This window comes from Ranitomeya imitator, chromosome 6 (assembly GCF_032444005.1).
Source record: "Ranitomeya imitator isolate aRanImi1 chromosome 6, aRanImi1.pri, whole genome shotgun sequence".
NCBI classification, from domain to species: Eukaryota; Metazoa; Chordata; class Amphibia; order Anura; family Dendrobatidae; genus Ranitomeya; species Ranitomeya imitator.
Window position 1 is genome coordinate 511,541,470 of NC_091287.1, and position 13,072 is coordinate 511,554,541.

The window sequence follows — 13,072 nt, forward strand, 5'->3', positions numbered from 1 at the left end:
CTAATATCCTCCCTTAGTTGAGTTGGAACATGAGTTCAAGTAATTTCAGGATGGTTTTTTGTAGGGTTTTTCGCTGACCGTGCAGTTCACTTTTGTATCCTCTGCTATCTAGCTTTAGCGGGCCTCATTTTGCTGAATCTGTTTTCATAACTACGTATGTGCTTTCCTCTCATTTCACCGTCATTACATGTGGGGGGCTGCTATTTCTGTGGGGTGTTTCTCTGGAGGCAAGAGAGGTCTGTGTTTCTTCTAATAGGGAAAGTTAGTTCTTCGGCTGGCGCGAGACGTCTAGAATCATCGTAGGCACGTTCCCCGGCTACAGCTAGTTGTGTGTTGAGGTTCAGGATCGCGGTCAGCTCAGTTTCCATCACCCTAGAGCTTGTTTTGTTTTTTGTGCTTGTCCTTTTGTGATCCCCTGCCATTGGGATCATGACAGCTATCCAATAAAAACAAAATCTGATAGCAGTCATCTGCTGTATACGGTGGTGTGAACAAGCTCTAATAGGAATGCTAAGCTAAAGGGAGGCTGCTGACACTGGTGTCCACCCTATCTATCTGATCTAATACTGGAGATACCAGGGATGATGGGTAAGAAGAGGCTGCTCACACTGCTATCCAACATGTCTATCTGATCTAATACTGGAAATACAAGGAATACTGAGGTAAAAAGAGGCTGTTCACACTGCTGTCCACTCTATCTGATCTCATTCTGGAGATACCAGGGGTGCTGAGGTAAGCAGAGGCTGCTCACACTGCTGTCCACCCTGTGTATCTGATCTAATGCTGGAGATATTAGGGGTGCTGTGGTAAGGAGAGACTGCTCACACTGCTGTCCACCCTGTCTATCTGATCTAATACTGGAGATACCAGGGGTTCTGAGATAAGGATATACCAGGGGTGCTGAGGTAAGAAGAGGCTGCTCACACTGCTGTCCACCCCATCTGATCTAATGCTGGAGATACCAGGGGTGCTGAGGTAAGGAGAGGCTGCTGACACTGCGGTCCACCCTGTGTATCTGATCTAATACTGGAGATATTAGGGGTGCTGTGGTAAGGAGAGACTGCTCACACTGCTGTCCACCCTGTCTATCTGATCTAATGCTGGAGATACCAGGGGTTCGGAGGTAAGGAGAGGCTGCTCACACTGCTGTCCACCCTGTCTATCTGATCTAATGCTGGAGATACCAGGGGTTCTGAGGTAAGAAGAGGCTGCTCACACTGCTGTCCACCTTGCCTATCTAACCTAATACTGGAGACATTAGGGGTGCTGTAGTAAGGAGAGGCTGCTCACACTGCTGTCCACCCTGTGCATCTGATCGAATACCGGAGATACTAAGGAATCTGAGGTAAGAAGAGGCTGCTCACACTGCTGTCCACCCTGTGCATCTGATCGAATACCGGAGATACTAAGGAATCTGAGGTAAGAAGAGGCTGCTCACACTGCTGCCCATCCTGTCTGTCTGATCTAATACTGGAGATACCAGGCATGCTGAGGTAAGAAGAGGCTTCTCATACTGCTGTCTAACCTGCCCATGAACAGAGGCAGCGCTGCTTCTGAAGTGTCACAAATTTCTTTTTCTAATTGTGGAAAAAACATTTACATTTGCAGTTTTATACTGGGCAATGACCACATAATTCATCATATTTATTTACTTTTAAAGGCAAGTGGCCACATTTCAAAGGGATCAATATGTTCCTTTAACAAAAAAGTGGGTTTAAAACCAGAAAGCCTAGAACATTGTGAGTTAATATGGTCATAGCTGGAAGAAAAACAAAGCTTTGCACACAGAAGAGGGCTTCTGAATATTCATAAGCTCTAAGTAATATCACAGTAAACGAAAAGCAACATAGCACCTGAAATGGAGCCAAAAAAAGAAAACAATGGCAAACAAGCCCAAGCTGTCGGCAGCTCCTCATTGTCCGCTGCAGACACATATGGCTCAGGAGATGCTCGCGCTGCCCTGTTACACACGTTCTGAAGGATCGCTGCCATAATAGGCTTTCCTGCCACGCACAACGCAGATGCACACAAAACGCAGCATACGAGACGGGTCATCGTACCAGATATTAAATAACAAAACTATAAATAATCTTAACACTTCTCAGATACAGAATATTTAGCTAGAAATCATAGTTTCTTTTTTTATATATTTCTGTCATTCTCCTCTGATTATTATTGTGTGGTGTTCAAGGGCACCGGCATAGACCATCAAAAGGGAAGTTCAAGGGGCTGAGGAGCTATGAAGTGTAGTGAGAATTAGGGACCCACATCGAAAAACGTTGGATGAAGCCGACGATTTCGGTATGATCGTCTGAGCATTTAGTTATGTCGAGAATAAAAATTATTTGGAGGGGAGATAAGGGATTGTCAGGTGATTCTTGCATCTGCTCTCATAGAGAACACAGGAGCTTGGCAAAATTCCTGTGTATGGTGGAGGCAGGACACATAGCGGACAGCTAAACGATAGTTCAGCCAACCGCCATCGACAGTATACGGTTAGGTGTGCTCTGATTCAAGTCAATGTACTGATCACCTTGCATGGTCACAACGGCTGATCTTCAGCTGATCTCCACCAGCACCTGCTACACCTTGGTCTTCACTTTGGCGATGAATTGTTGCCGTTTTCCTCCTCTGTATGGCAAGTTGCGTCGGGTTGCCAGGACAACCTTTGTTTTCGAATGGCGTCAATCCTGGTAATCTATAAAAAAAGGGACTCCAGCTTTTCACATGGTATCACAACTAAGGCTACACCCTTTGGTTTCGCTATAGTTACTGTTCATTTTAATTTAGCTTCTGATCTTGACTTTGACCTTGGCTTCACACCTTCATCACAAGCCTGTCCCACCTTGTGGATTTGTCCTCTGATGCATGTTGTTCCAATGATGGTATTATTGACTCCTGGACTGTTCTATAGCTGCATTTCTGCCTCAAACTACACGTGGCCAAAGCCTTAAAACTTTCCTCAGAGTCAACCTCGTGGCACGGTACGGGAAGGACTGGGTCTACCAGAACACTCAAGTTCCAAGGAGAAGGCTGGAAACAGGGAGAGTCTTGGAAGTAACCTCTTTAAAGAAATCTATTGCCAGAACAGAAACTTCTAAAGAAGAGCACTGTCTCTACATCAGACACCTTACAAATTATGGTGCCCCTCTGTCCAATTGGCCAAGTTGCTCGGCATGACAAAAAAAACCCTACCAAAGGTGCATTTAGATGGAAAAGAACATCTCGAAGATGGGTCCACTTGAAATGTCTCACCCGTTGAGAAAATTTAAGGTTGAATTAACTACAAAGAAAAAAAGTCTTGCACAATAAATTCTATTTTTCCACCTTCTCCACCAAGTGGCTTTGAGGAGCTTTCGATGCAAGGTCAACAATTAGTTTTTCTAATATCTCAAATCTAGCACACAGAGACCAACAAACAATATTTTATTGATAGGGTGTTAGAAGCTCTATGCAATGATAAAAAAACAAGGAAAACAAAAGCATTTTTTTTTAAGTAACGCAAGATCTGCGACAAACAGTGGAAGAGACGGTAAAAGACTGATCATAGTCTAATGACCACCGAGAGTAGAGTCACCGAGACTTGCTTACGGCACACGCTCTGCACATCTACTAGTGCATTTACAGGAAAAAAAATATTAGCCGGGAGTCTGATCTCTATGACAACATCAGAACCCGTATTACGATAGACGGACAGGCTACAACTCCGCTGCGCGATACCGAGAGGCAGCAAAACCGAGGAGCACTAGATGGGCAAGATTACTGCCGAGCGGAGACGAGAGCGCATCAAGTGCTGGCTTTTAAGACACTTCAGAAGCCTTACACTCGAGCACATCCTTTTTTGCCCCTAGATACGTTACGTTTAGGCTTCCAATAATTAGAAAAACAAACATGTTATTTTGCTGCATGCCTTAAAGTGACAGCGCAACATAAAAACCGACTCTGTAACCCCCCATAGCAGATCTGTCAGTAGATTTTAGAATACTTAACTTAGTGGAAATAATGAATTAAATCTCTTAGACCTGATGACGCTGGGGTGCTTAAAAAATTCTTCGCTTTTGCACTTTGCTTTTTTCCTTTGCTCCAGTCCTTCTTTCAAGAGTCAGAACCTTTTTATTTAGTCTGCGTAGCTGTATCAGGACCAGGTCATTTCACCAATAGTTGGAGTTTTAAATGACGCTATTTATTTTACCATATGATTTACTGGACAAAAATGGGGGGAAAAATCCAAACGCGGTAATATCAAGTGGAATAAAAAGCAATTTCTGAATTGTTTTTAGGGCTTTTTTATGGTGTTCACTTTTTGGTTTTTCAGATCAGTGCGATTACAGTGATGCCAAACTTGAAGAATGTGTTTCCCATTTTAATGGTCATAAAAAAGAAATAAAATAACCAATTCGGTTTATGCCTCCATTTTCTGAGACCTGCAACTGTTCTTTTATTAATTTGTTCATGAAGCTGCTCGAGGGTTTATTCCTCGCAGGGCCAGAGGGAGTTTGCCCCATTTTAGAGTACATACAGTATTATTAACTTTTCTTTTTATTGCACTTTTGTAAGCAGTGAAGTTACCGAAAAATAGCAATTCTGAAACCTTACTTTATTCATTATACTTGGTAAACAATTTTATAGTGTGTGTGTGTGTGTGTGTGTGTGTGTGTGTGTGTGTGTGTGTGTGTGTATTGTGGGATTGCTCTCACTAAGTGTATTGGGGGACACTCGCTTGGCACAGGATTGACGTAGTCAGGCACGATTTTTGAACACAAAACAGTCCATGCGGTTTATTAAAGTGTCATAAACCGGGTTATGCACAGTTCATATTATACATTCCATAGAACACAATAGGCACCAACTGGTGATATTAACTTGCAGCTTTGTCTTAACACTTCATTTACGGCTTTGACTCACGTTTACGGCTTTGTCTCACAGACACTAAACATGCTGGACCTCTCACTTCGTCCAGTTCCCATGGGTGTCCGCATGCCGTACACTTCACCAATGTCCCAAGTCACATACTGCGCATATGACACTGGGTCGCGGTCTCTAAACACGCCGAACCTCACTCCGTTCAGTCAGCGTGGGAGACCACACAGTTCATAGAACATTACAAGCACCAACAGTCTGTAAAGGTACCTGACGGGAGCTCCTGCTCCACCTGTTGACTCCTTGTCAGTCCACTCCTCCGGGAAAGCTGCCTCACAGGGATCACCAACTTGCCTGGGCGGCATATCTTAGTCAGTCCAGACCCACCGAAGGACGGTAGCTTCCCCCAACATAGTCCGTCCAGAACCACAGTCACTGTGTGCTATTCAGGGATCCGGTCCTACTCCCAGAACCTCCCAACACTCCAGCATCACCAGGTCCAAAGCCCCACCATGTGCTATTCAGAACTCCTACTCCCAGGAAATTCAACACAGGTTGTTCGGTGTGCTATTCAGGACTCCTACTCCCAGGAAATCCAACACACCAGGCTCACCAGGTCCAAAGCCCCACCATGTGCTATTCAGGACTCCTACTCCCAGGAAATCTAACACAGGTGGTTCAGTGTGCTATTCAGGGATCCGGTCCTACTCCCAGAACCTCCTAACACACAGGCTCTCCAGGACCTTCCACTGGAACCACACAGGAACCATGTGACCCACACCCTGGTCACAATATATTCCCTTAACCACTCCCCTGGATGGGAGTGTGGATGTGTGGCTAGTTTGTCCCACCCATCTCACACAACTAGCCTAGTAAGTCTCCCTTGACTATTATACAACACTACACAAACTCTTGAGGGACTACAAGTCCCAGAACAACCACATTACATCAGACTTACTACGCAGACTCCCTCTGCGACACATATCGGCCATTCACAACACAGCCAGTCACTGTTTCACCACGATTATCACAACAAATATGCCTCCATGCACATCCCAAGGAGCACTCACAGCGCCCCCTAGCTGTCACAGGGGTCACTGCATCACAGTATAAAATATATATATATATATATATATATATATATATATATATATATATATATATATATATATATATATATATATATATATATATATATATATATATATATATATATATATATATATATACACATATATATATACACACATATATACATACATATATACATACATATACATACACACACAATCAGATTGTTTGCATGATTCTTATTGAAAGTATTTCTGTCCGATATCAGAATTGGCATTTTATGAGGCCAGCACTAGCCAGACTTATAAAATGCTCATGTTGATACAAAGATTGTATAACCATTCTGACATAGACATTTTTTTTTCAATAAATACACCAGCCTCATCAAGTTGAAGAGTTATTTTAGAATGAATGCAGTTTGTATTGTGACATCTGGTGATGGCTAAAATTGAACAACCAAGGATACACATTTATGATGTATCCCCCACAAATATGTAAAGCGACTCCTTGTCCTGCCAGGTGCCGCAGCTGCTATGAACAGAGAGATGGCTGCGGACGCTCACTCGCATTAAATATAATCATGTGGGGGGGGTTGTATAGCGTTCACCATTAACCCCTTTACCCCCCGAGGGTGGTGTGCACGTTAATGACCGGGCCAATTTTTACAATTCTGACCACTGTCCCTTTATGAGGTCATAACTCTGGAACGCTTCAACGGATCCCGGTGATTCTGACATTGTTTTCTCGTGACATATTGTACTTCATGATAGTGGTAAAATTTCTTTGATATTACCTGCGTTTATTTGTGAAAACAAAAAATGGAAATTTTGAGAAAATTTTGAAAATTTCGCAATTTTCCAACTTTGAATTTTTATGCCCTTAAATCAGAGATATGTCCAACAAAATACTTAATAAGTAACATTTCCCACATGTCTATTTTACATCAGCACAATTTTGGAACCAAAATTTTTTTGTTAGGGCGTTATAAGGGTTAAAAGTTGACCAGCAATTTCTCATTTTTCCAACACCATTTTTTTTTTTAGAGACCACATCTCATTTGAAGTCATTTTGAGGGGTCTATATGATAGAAAATACCCAAGTGTGACACCATTCTAAAAACTGCACCCCTCAAGGTGCTCAAAACCACATTCAAGAAGTTTATTAACCCTTCAGGTGTTTCACAGGAATTATTGGAATGTTTAAAAAAAAAAAAAAAGAAAGAATATTTAACTTTTTTTCACAAAAAATTTACTTCAGCTCCAATTTGTTTTATTTTCCCAAGGGTAACAGGATAAATTGGACCCCAAAAGTTGTTGTACAATTTGTCCTGAGTACGTTGATATGTGGGGGTAAACCACTGTTTGGGCGCATGGCAGAGCTCGGAAGCGAAGGAGTGCCGTTTGACTTTTCAATGCAAAATTGACAGGAATTGAGATGGGACGCCATGTTGCGTTTGGAGAGCCCCTGATGTGCCTAAACATTGAAACCCCCCACAAGTGACACCATTTTAGAAAGTAGACCCCCTAAGGAACTTATCTAGATGTGTAGTGAGAACTTTGACCCACCAAGTGCTTCACAGAAATTTATAATGTAGACCCGGAAAATTTAAAAAAAAAATCATATTTTTTCACAAAAATTATTTTTTAGCCCCCAGTTTTGTATTTTCCAAAGGGTAACTTTGACAACAACTTTTGGGGTCCAATTTTTCCTGAGTACGCCGATACCCCATGTGTGGGAGGGAACCACCATTTGGGCGCATGGCAGAGCTCGGAAGGGAAGGAGGGCCATTTGGAATGTAGACTTAGATGGAATGGTCCGCAGGCGTCACATGGCATTTGCAGAGCCCCTGATGTACCTAAACAGTAGAAACCCCCCACAAGTGACCCCATATTGGAAACTAGACCCCCCCAAGGAACTTATCTAGATGTGTTGTGAGAACTTTGAACCCCCAAGTGTTTCACTACAGGTTATAACACAGAGCCGTGAAAATAAAAAATCATTTTTTTCCCACAAAAGTGATTTTTTTTTAGCCCCCAGATTTTTATTTTCCCAAGGGTAACAAGAGAAATTGGACCCCAAAAGTTGTTGTCCAATTTGTCCTGAGTACGCTGATACCCCATATGTTGGGGTAAACTCCTGTTTGGGCACATGGGAGAGCTTGGAAGGGAAGGAGCACTGTTTTACTTTTTCAACGCAGAATTGGCTGGAATTGAGATCGGACGCCATGTTGCGTTTGGAGAGCCCCTGATGTGCCTAAACAGTGGAAACCCCCCAATTATAACTGAAACCCTAATCCAAACACACCCCTAACCCTAATCCCAACCATAACCCTAACCTCACCCCCAACCCTAATCCCAACCGTAAATGTAATCAAAAACCCTAACCCTAACTTTAGCCCCAACCCCAACGGGAAAATGGAAATAAATACATTTTTTGAATTTTATTATTTTTCCCTAACTAAGGGGGTGATAAAGGGGGGTTTGATTTACTATTTATAGTGGGTTTTTTAGCGGATTTTTATGATTGGCAGCCGTGACACACTGAAAGACACTTTTTATTGCAAAAAAAGGTTTTTGCATCTCCACATTTTGAGAGCTATAAGATTTCCATATTTTGGTTCACAGAGTCATGTGAGGTCTTGTTTTTTGCGGGACGAGTTGACGTTTTTATTGGTACCATTTTCGGGCACGTGACATTTTTTGATCGCTTTTTATTCAGATTTTTGTGAGGCAGAATGACCAAAAAACAGCTATTCATGAATTTCTTTTTTTTTTTTGGGGGGGGGGGGGGGGCATTTATACCATTCCACGTGTGGTAAAATTGATAAAGCAGTTTTATCTTTCGGGTCAGTACGATTACAGCGATACCTCATTTATATAATTTTTTCATGTTTTGGCGCTTTTATACAATAAAAACTATTTTATATAAAAAATAATTACCGTATATACTTGAGTATAAGCCGACCCGAGTATAAGCCGACCCCCCTAAACTTGCAACAAAAAACTGGGAAAACGTATTGACTCGAGTATAAGCCTAGGGTGGAAAATGCAGCAGCTACCGGTAAAAGTTAAAAAAAAAAAAATAGATACCAATAAAAGTAAAATTAATTGAGACATCAGTAGGTTAAGTGCTTTTGAATATCCATATGGAATCAGGAGCCCCATATAATGCTCCATAAAGTTCATTAAGGCCCCATAGATGCTCCATATAATGCTCCATGCAGTTCTTTATGGCCCCATAGACGCTCCATATAGCATTGTGCCACATGTAATGCTGCTGCACTAAAATGAAAAAAAAAAAAAGGGGGCAGAGGGCGGTGTGCACACTAATATGTCATTGCGCCCTCTGACCTGAACAGTCAGTGCAGAGGATGGGGAAGACGAGGCGGCGGTGGAACGCGGAAAGGTGAATATGACATACTCACCTGCTCCCGGCGTTCCTGCATGTCCCACGTCTCCGGGAGCGGCAGCTTCATCCTGTAGTGAGCGGTCACGTGGCACCGCTCATTACAGTAATAAATATGCGGCTCCACCCCTATGGGAGTGGAGTCGATATTCATAACTTTAATGAGCGGTCCCACGTGACCGCTGAACAGGGGAAGAAGCTGCAGGCACCCGAAGAACGTGGGACATGCGGGGACCGCGCCAGGAACGCCGGGAACAGGTGAGTATTTGACAGGCGCTGATCCCCCTCACCCGCCGACACCTTCCACGACTCGAGTATAAGCCGAGAGGGGCACTTTCAGCCCATTTTTTTGGGCTAAAAATCTCGGCTTATACTCGAGTTTATACGGTATTTTTGCATTGCTTTATTATGAGGACTATAACTTTTATTTTTTCGCTGATGACGCTGTATGGCGGCCCTTTTTTTTTTGCATGACAAGATGATGTCTTTTTGCTCGGCGGTATGATAAAGCGTTGTTTTTTGCCTTTTTTTTAAAGGAATTCACTGAAGGGATAAACTAGTGGGACATTTTATAGGTCGGGTCGTTACGGACGCGGCGATACTAAATATGTGTACCGTACTTTTATTGTTTTTTTTTTATTATTTAGATAAAGAAATGTATTTATTGGAACAATATCTTTTTTTTTTGTTTATTTAGGATTTTTTTTTTTTAAACACATGTAAATATATATATATATTTTTTAAACTTTTTTACTTTGTCCCAGGGTGGGACATGACTATATAATGTCAGATCGCTGATCTGACACTTTGCAGAGCACTGTGTCAGATCAGCGATCTGACCGGCAGTGCAGGAGGCTTGCCGGCGTCTGCTCTGAGCAGGCGCTGACAAGCCACCTCCCTGCAGGACCCGGAAGGAGCCAAGCGGCCATTTTGGATCCGGGGCCTGCACGGAGGAGACGCTCGGAACAGCGCAATCACTTCGAGTTGTTCCAAGGGTCTCAGGGAAGCACGCAAGGCTTGATTGCAGTGTTCCGGGGGTTAATATGCCGGGAGTGGTCCGTGACAGCTCCTGGCACATAGTGCCGGATGTCAGCTGTAATAATCAGCTGACACCAGGCGGCGATCGGCCGCGCTCCCCCTCGCCTATGACGTACTATTCTGTCTCTGGAAATTAAGTCCCAGGTCACCTCGACAGGATAGTACGTCATATGGCAGAAAGGGGTTAATATGATTAGAAAACTATAACAACTATATTGTCTGGCAGGGATGGGCAATTAATGTTCACAAGAGGCCAGATTAGATACCGTGACTGTTTGTGGAGGGTTGAATAAATATGCTGAAATTATTTCTACTCAATAGTACTAGTCTTTTAAATTAATATTTTATATTAATATTTTATCATTTAATATTGAGCAGTATTAAGTCTGTTGACTAGTTACTACTACTATAACATATTATGATAGGGCTTATTGCATTATGACATGTATTCTTACCCGTAACAACTAATCAAAACCATATCCTGTTGGATTTTTTTAAGTTTATAAATAATGAGGAGTGAATGTGCTGGGATAAGGTGTTCTCCGCCATGCTCGTGTGCTAGCCGAGTGTCTTCCCCATGCTCGAAAAATGTGTTTGGGATCATGTGCCGGGAAAGAGCCTGCATCAAAGTCAGGGACCCGGCATATGACATAACGTCATACATCGGTAAGGGGTGAAAGAGAATCCGTCAGCAGGTTTTTGTATGTAATCTGAGAGCAGCATGATGTAGGGGCAGAGACCCCGATTCCAGTGATGTGTCACTGATACATTTAGATTACAGTAATCTCTTACTCTGGGGAGGGTGCTCATTAATTTAACGGTGATAACATATAATTCAGGGGAGGAAACGATTTGAAGTCGGACCTTACACTACTAACACAAACAATGTAAAGGTTGTATCATCCCTACCAGTGTCACATGGATGGTCATGACTCTGCCAAGCTGATCCACATAGAAGACGCTATCGGGGGACCACGGGTCGCAGTGCAGGTAATTATACATGCCGTAGGCGCGCATGTGGTCCAGCGTGTACTGATCCTCCCGGAGCTTCACTTCTGCCACAACTGGAACATAAGAAGAGACATTTTTTTTTTAATCCATTCATTTTTATACAGTATTTTTTTTTTCTTTATCTTGCCTCGAAACTTCGTATATGATCTTTCTAATGGATTTTCCTGCCGTTCAATCGGCGCTGGATTATACTATGTACCAGGGTGAGCGACAGATTCACACACACTCACGTCGGGAATCCAAATTGGAAGACAGAATCATTTTAACAATTCATCTCATTAACCTTTTATCTTCCCAGGGTCCAGAAATGTAATAATAAACCATAATAAGGTCAACTGGACAAATCTTACAGAAGTTAACTCCAATAAAACAGTTTTTTTTTTTTTGAAATATTATAACTACTATGTTTGTGGCTTTTCATACAGAACATAAAATATTTTAATTCTAAACACTAGTTACCAGATCTCCCAGAGTCTGACATTTCCAATTTTGCCTAATTTTTGGGGGACCTAAAAAAAAAAATGACGTGGGGTCCCCCTATATTTTATAGCCAGAAAGGCTATGCAGACAGCTATGGGCTGATATTCATAGCCTAGAGAGGGGCCATGGATATTGCCCCCCCCGGCTACAAATACCAGTCCACAGCCGCCCCAGAAACGGCGCATCTGTAAGATGCGCCAATTCTGGCACTTAGCCCCTCTCTACCCACTCCCGTGTAGCGGTGGGATATGGGGTAATAAGGGGTTAATGTCACCTTGCTATTGTAAGGTGACATTAAGCCGGGTTAACAACAGAGAGGCATCAATAAGACACCTATCGATTATTAATCCAATAGTAAGAAAGGGTTAATAAAACACACACATTAGGAAAAAAGTATTTTAATATTCTTAATTTATCTATACTTCAGCGCCTGCAAAAAACGTTAAATAATAAACCGTATACTACCTGTCCACCGTAGTCCAATTAATAACGAGTGTCCCACGACGATCTCCCTTATAGAACAGTGACATCGGGTGATGTCACTGCTCTATAGGACCCTCCGTGACACACTGACAGGAGACAATGGCTCCTACAGTGCATCACTGAGGTTACTATAGTTCAAAGTCTCACTTTATGGCAATTGCTGCATGGGAAAATTTCTCATACAGCAATGCCAAAAGTGAGACTAGGGACTATTTTTTTACAGCGGTGGAGGAATACAGTGCGGAAGGATACCTTCCTTCCGTCATTGTGTTCCTGGAGCCCCTGGAGAGCAGTCGCATCAGCTGATGCTGCCGTTCTCCACAGGAGATCATCGTGTAACACTCGTGGATTTCTGCGGACAGGGAGTATATTGGTTGTTTGTTATTTTAATCTTTTTTACAGGTGACACTGGCTTCGGGGATCAAATTGACAAATAATGGTGAGTATGTACTCTATGTTTAATGTACTGTATGTCTATGTATAGCCCACACAGAGCCCCGGCAGGCACACACAGAGCCCCGGCAGGCACACACAGAGCCCCGGCAGGCACACACAGAGCCCCGGCAGGCACACACAGAGCCCCGGCAGGCACACACAGAGCAGCCGCAAGCCCGCACAAAGCCCCCGGCAGGCACGCACAGACCCCCCCCGGCAGGCATGCACAGACCCCCCCCGGCAGGCACGCACAGACCCCCCCGGCAGGCACGCACAGACCCCCCCGGCA

General features: G+C 43.1%; 1 protein-coding gene across 1 annotated transcript in view; it reads right to left on the minus strand.

Annotated features, from left to right (window-relative positions):
- The window catches only part of NUDCD1 (NudC domain containing 1), a 165,933-nt gene that overhangs the window by 131,861 nt on the left and 21,000 nt on the right, over positions 1-13,072 (minus strand). The window contains exon 2 of the mRNA XM_069731786.1: positions 11,284-11,438. Coding sequence (XP_069587887.1) covers positions 11,284-11,438 — 155 coding nt within the window. The remainder of the gene's footprint in view (positions 1-11,283; positions 11,439-13,072) is intronic.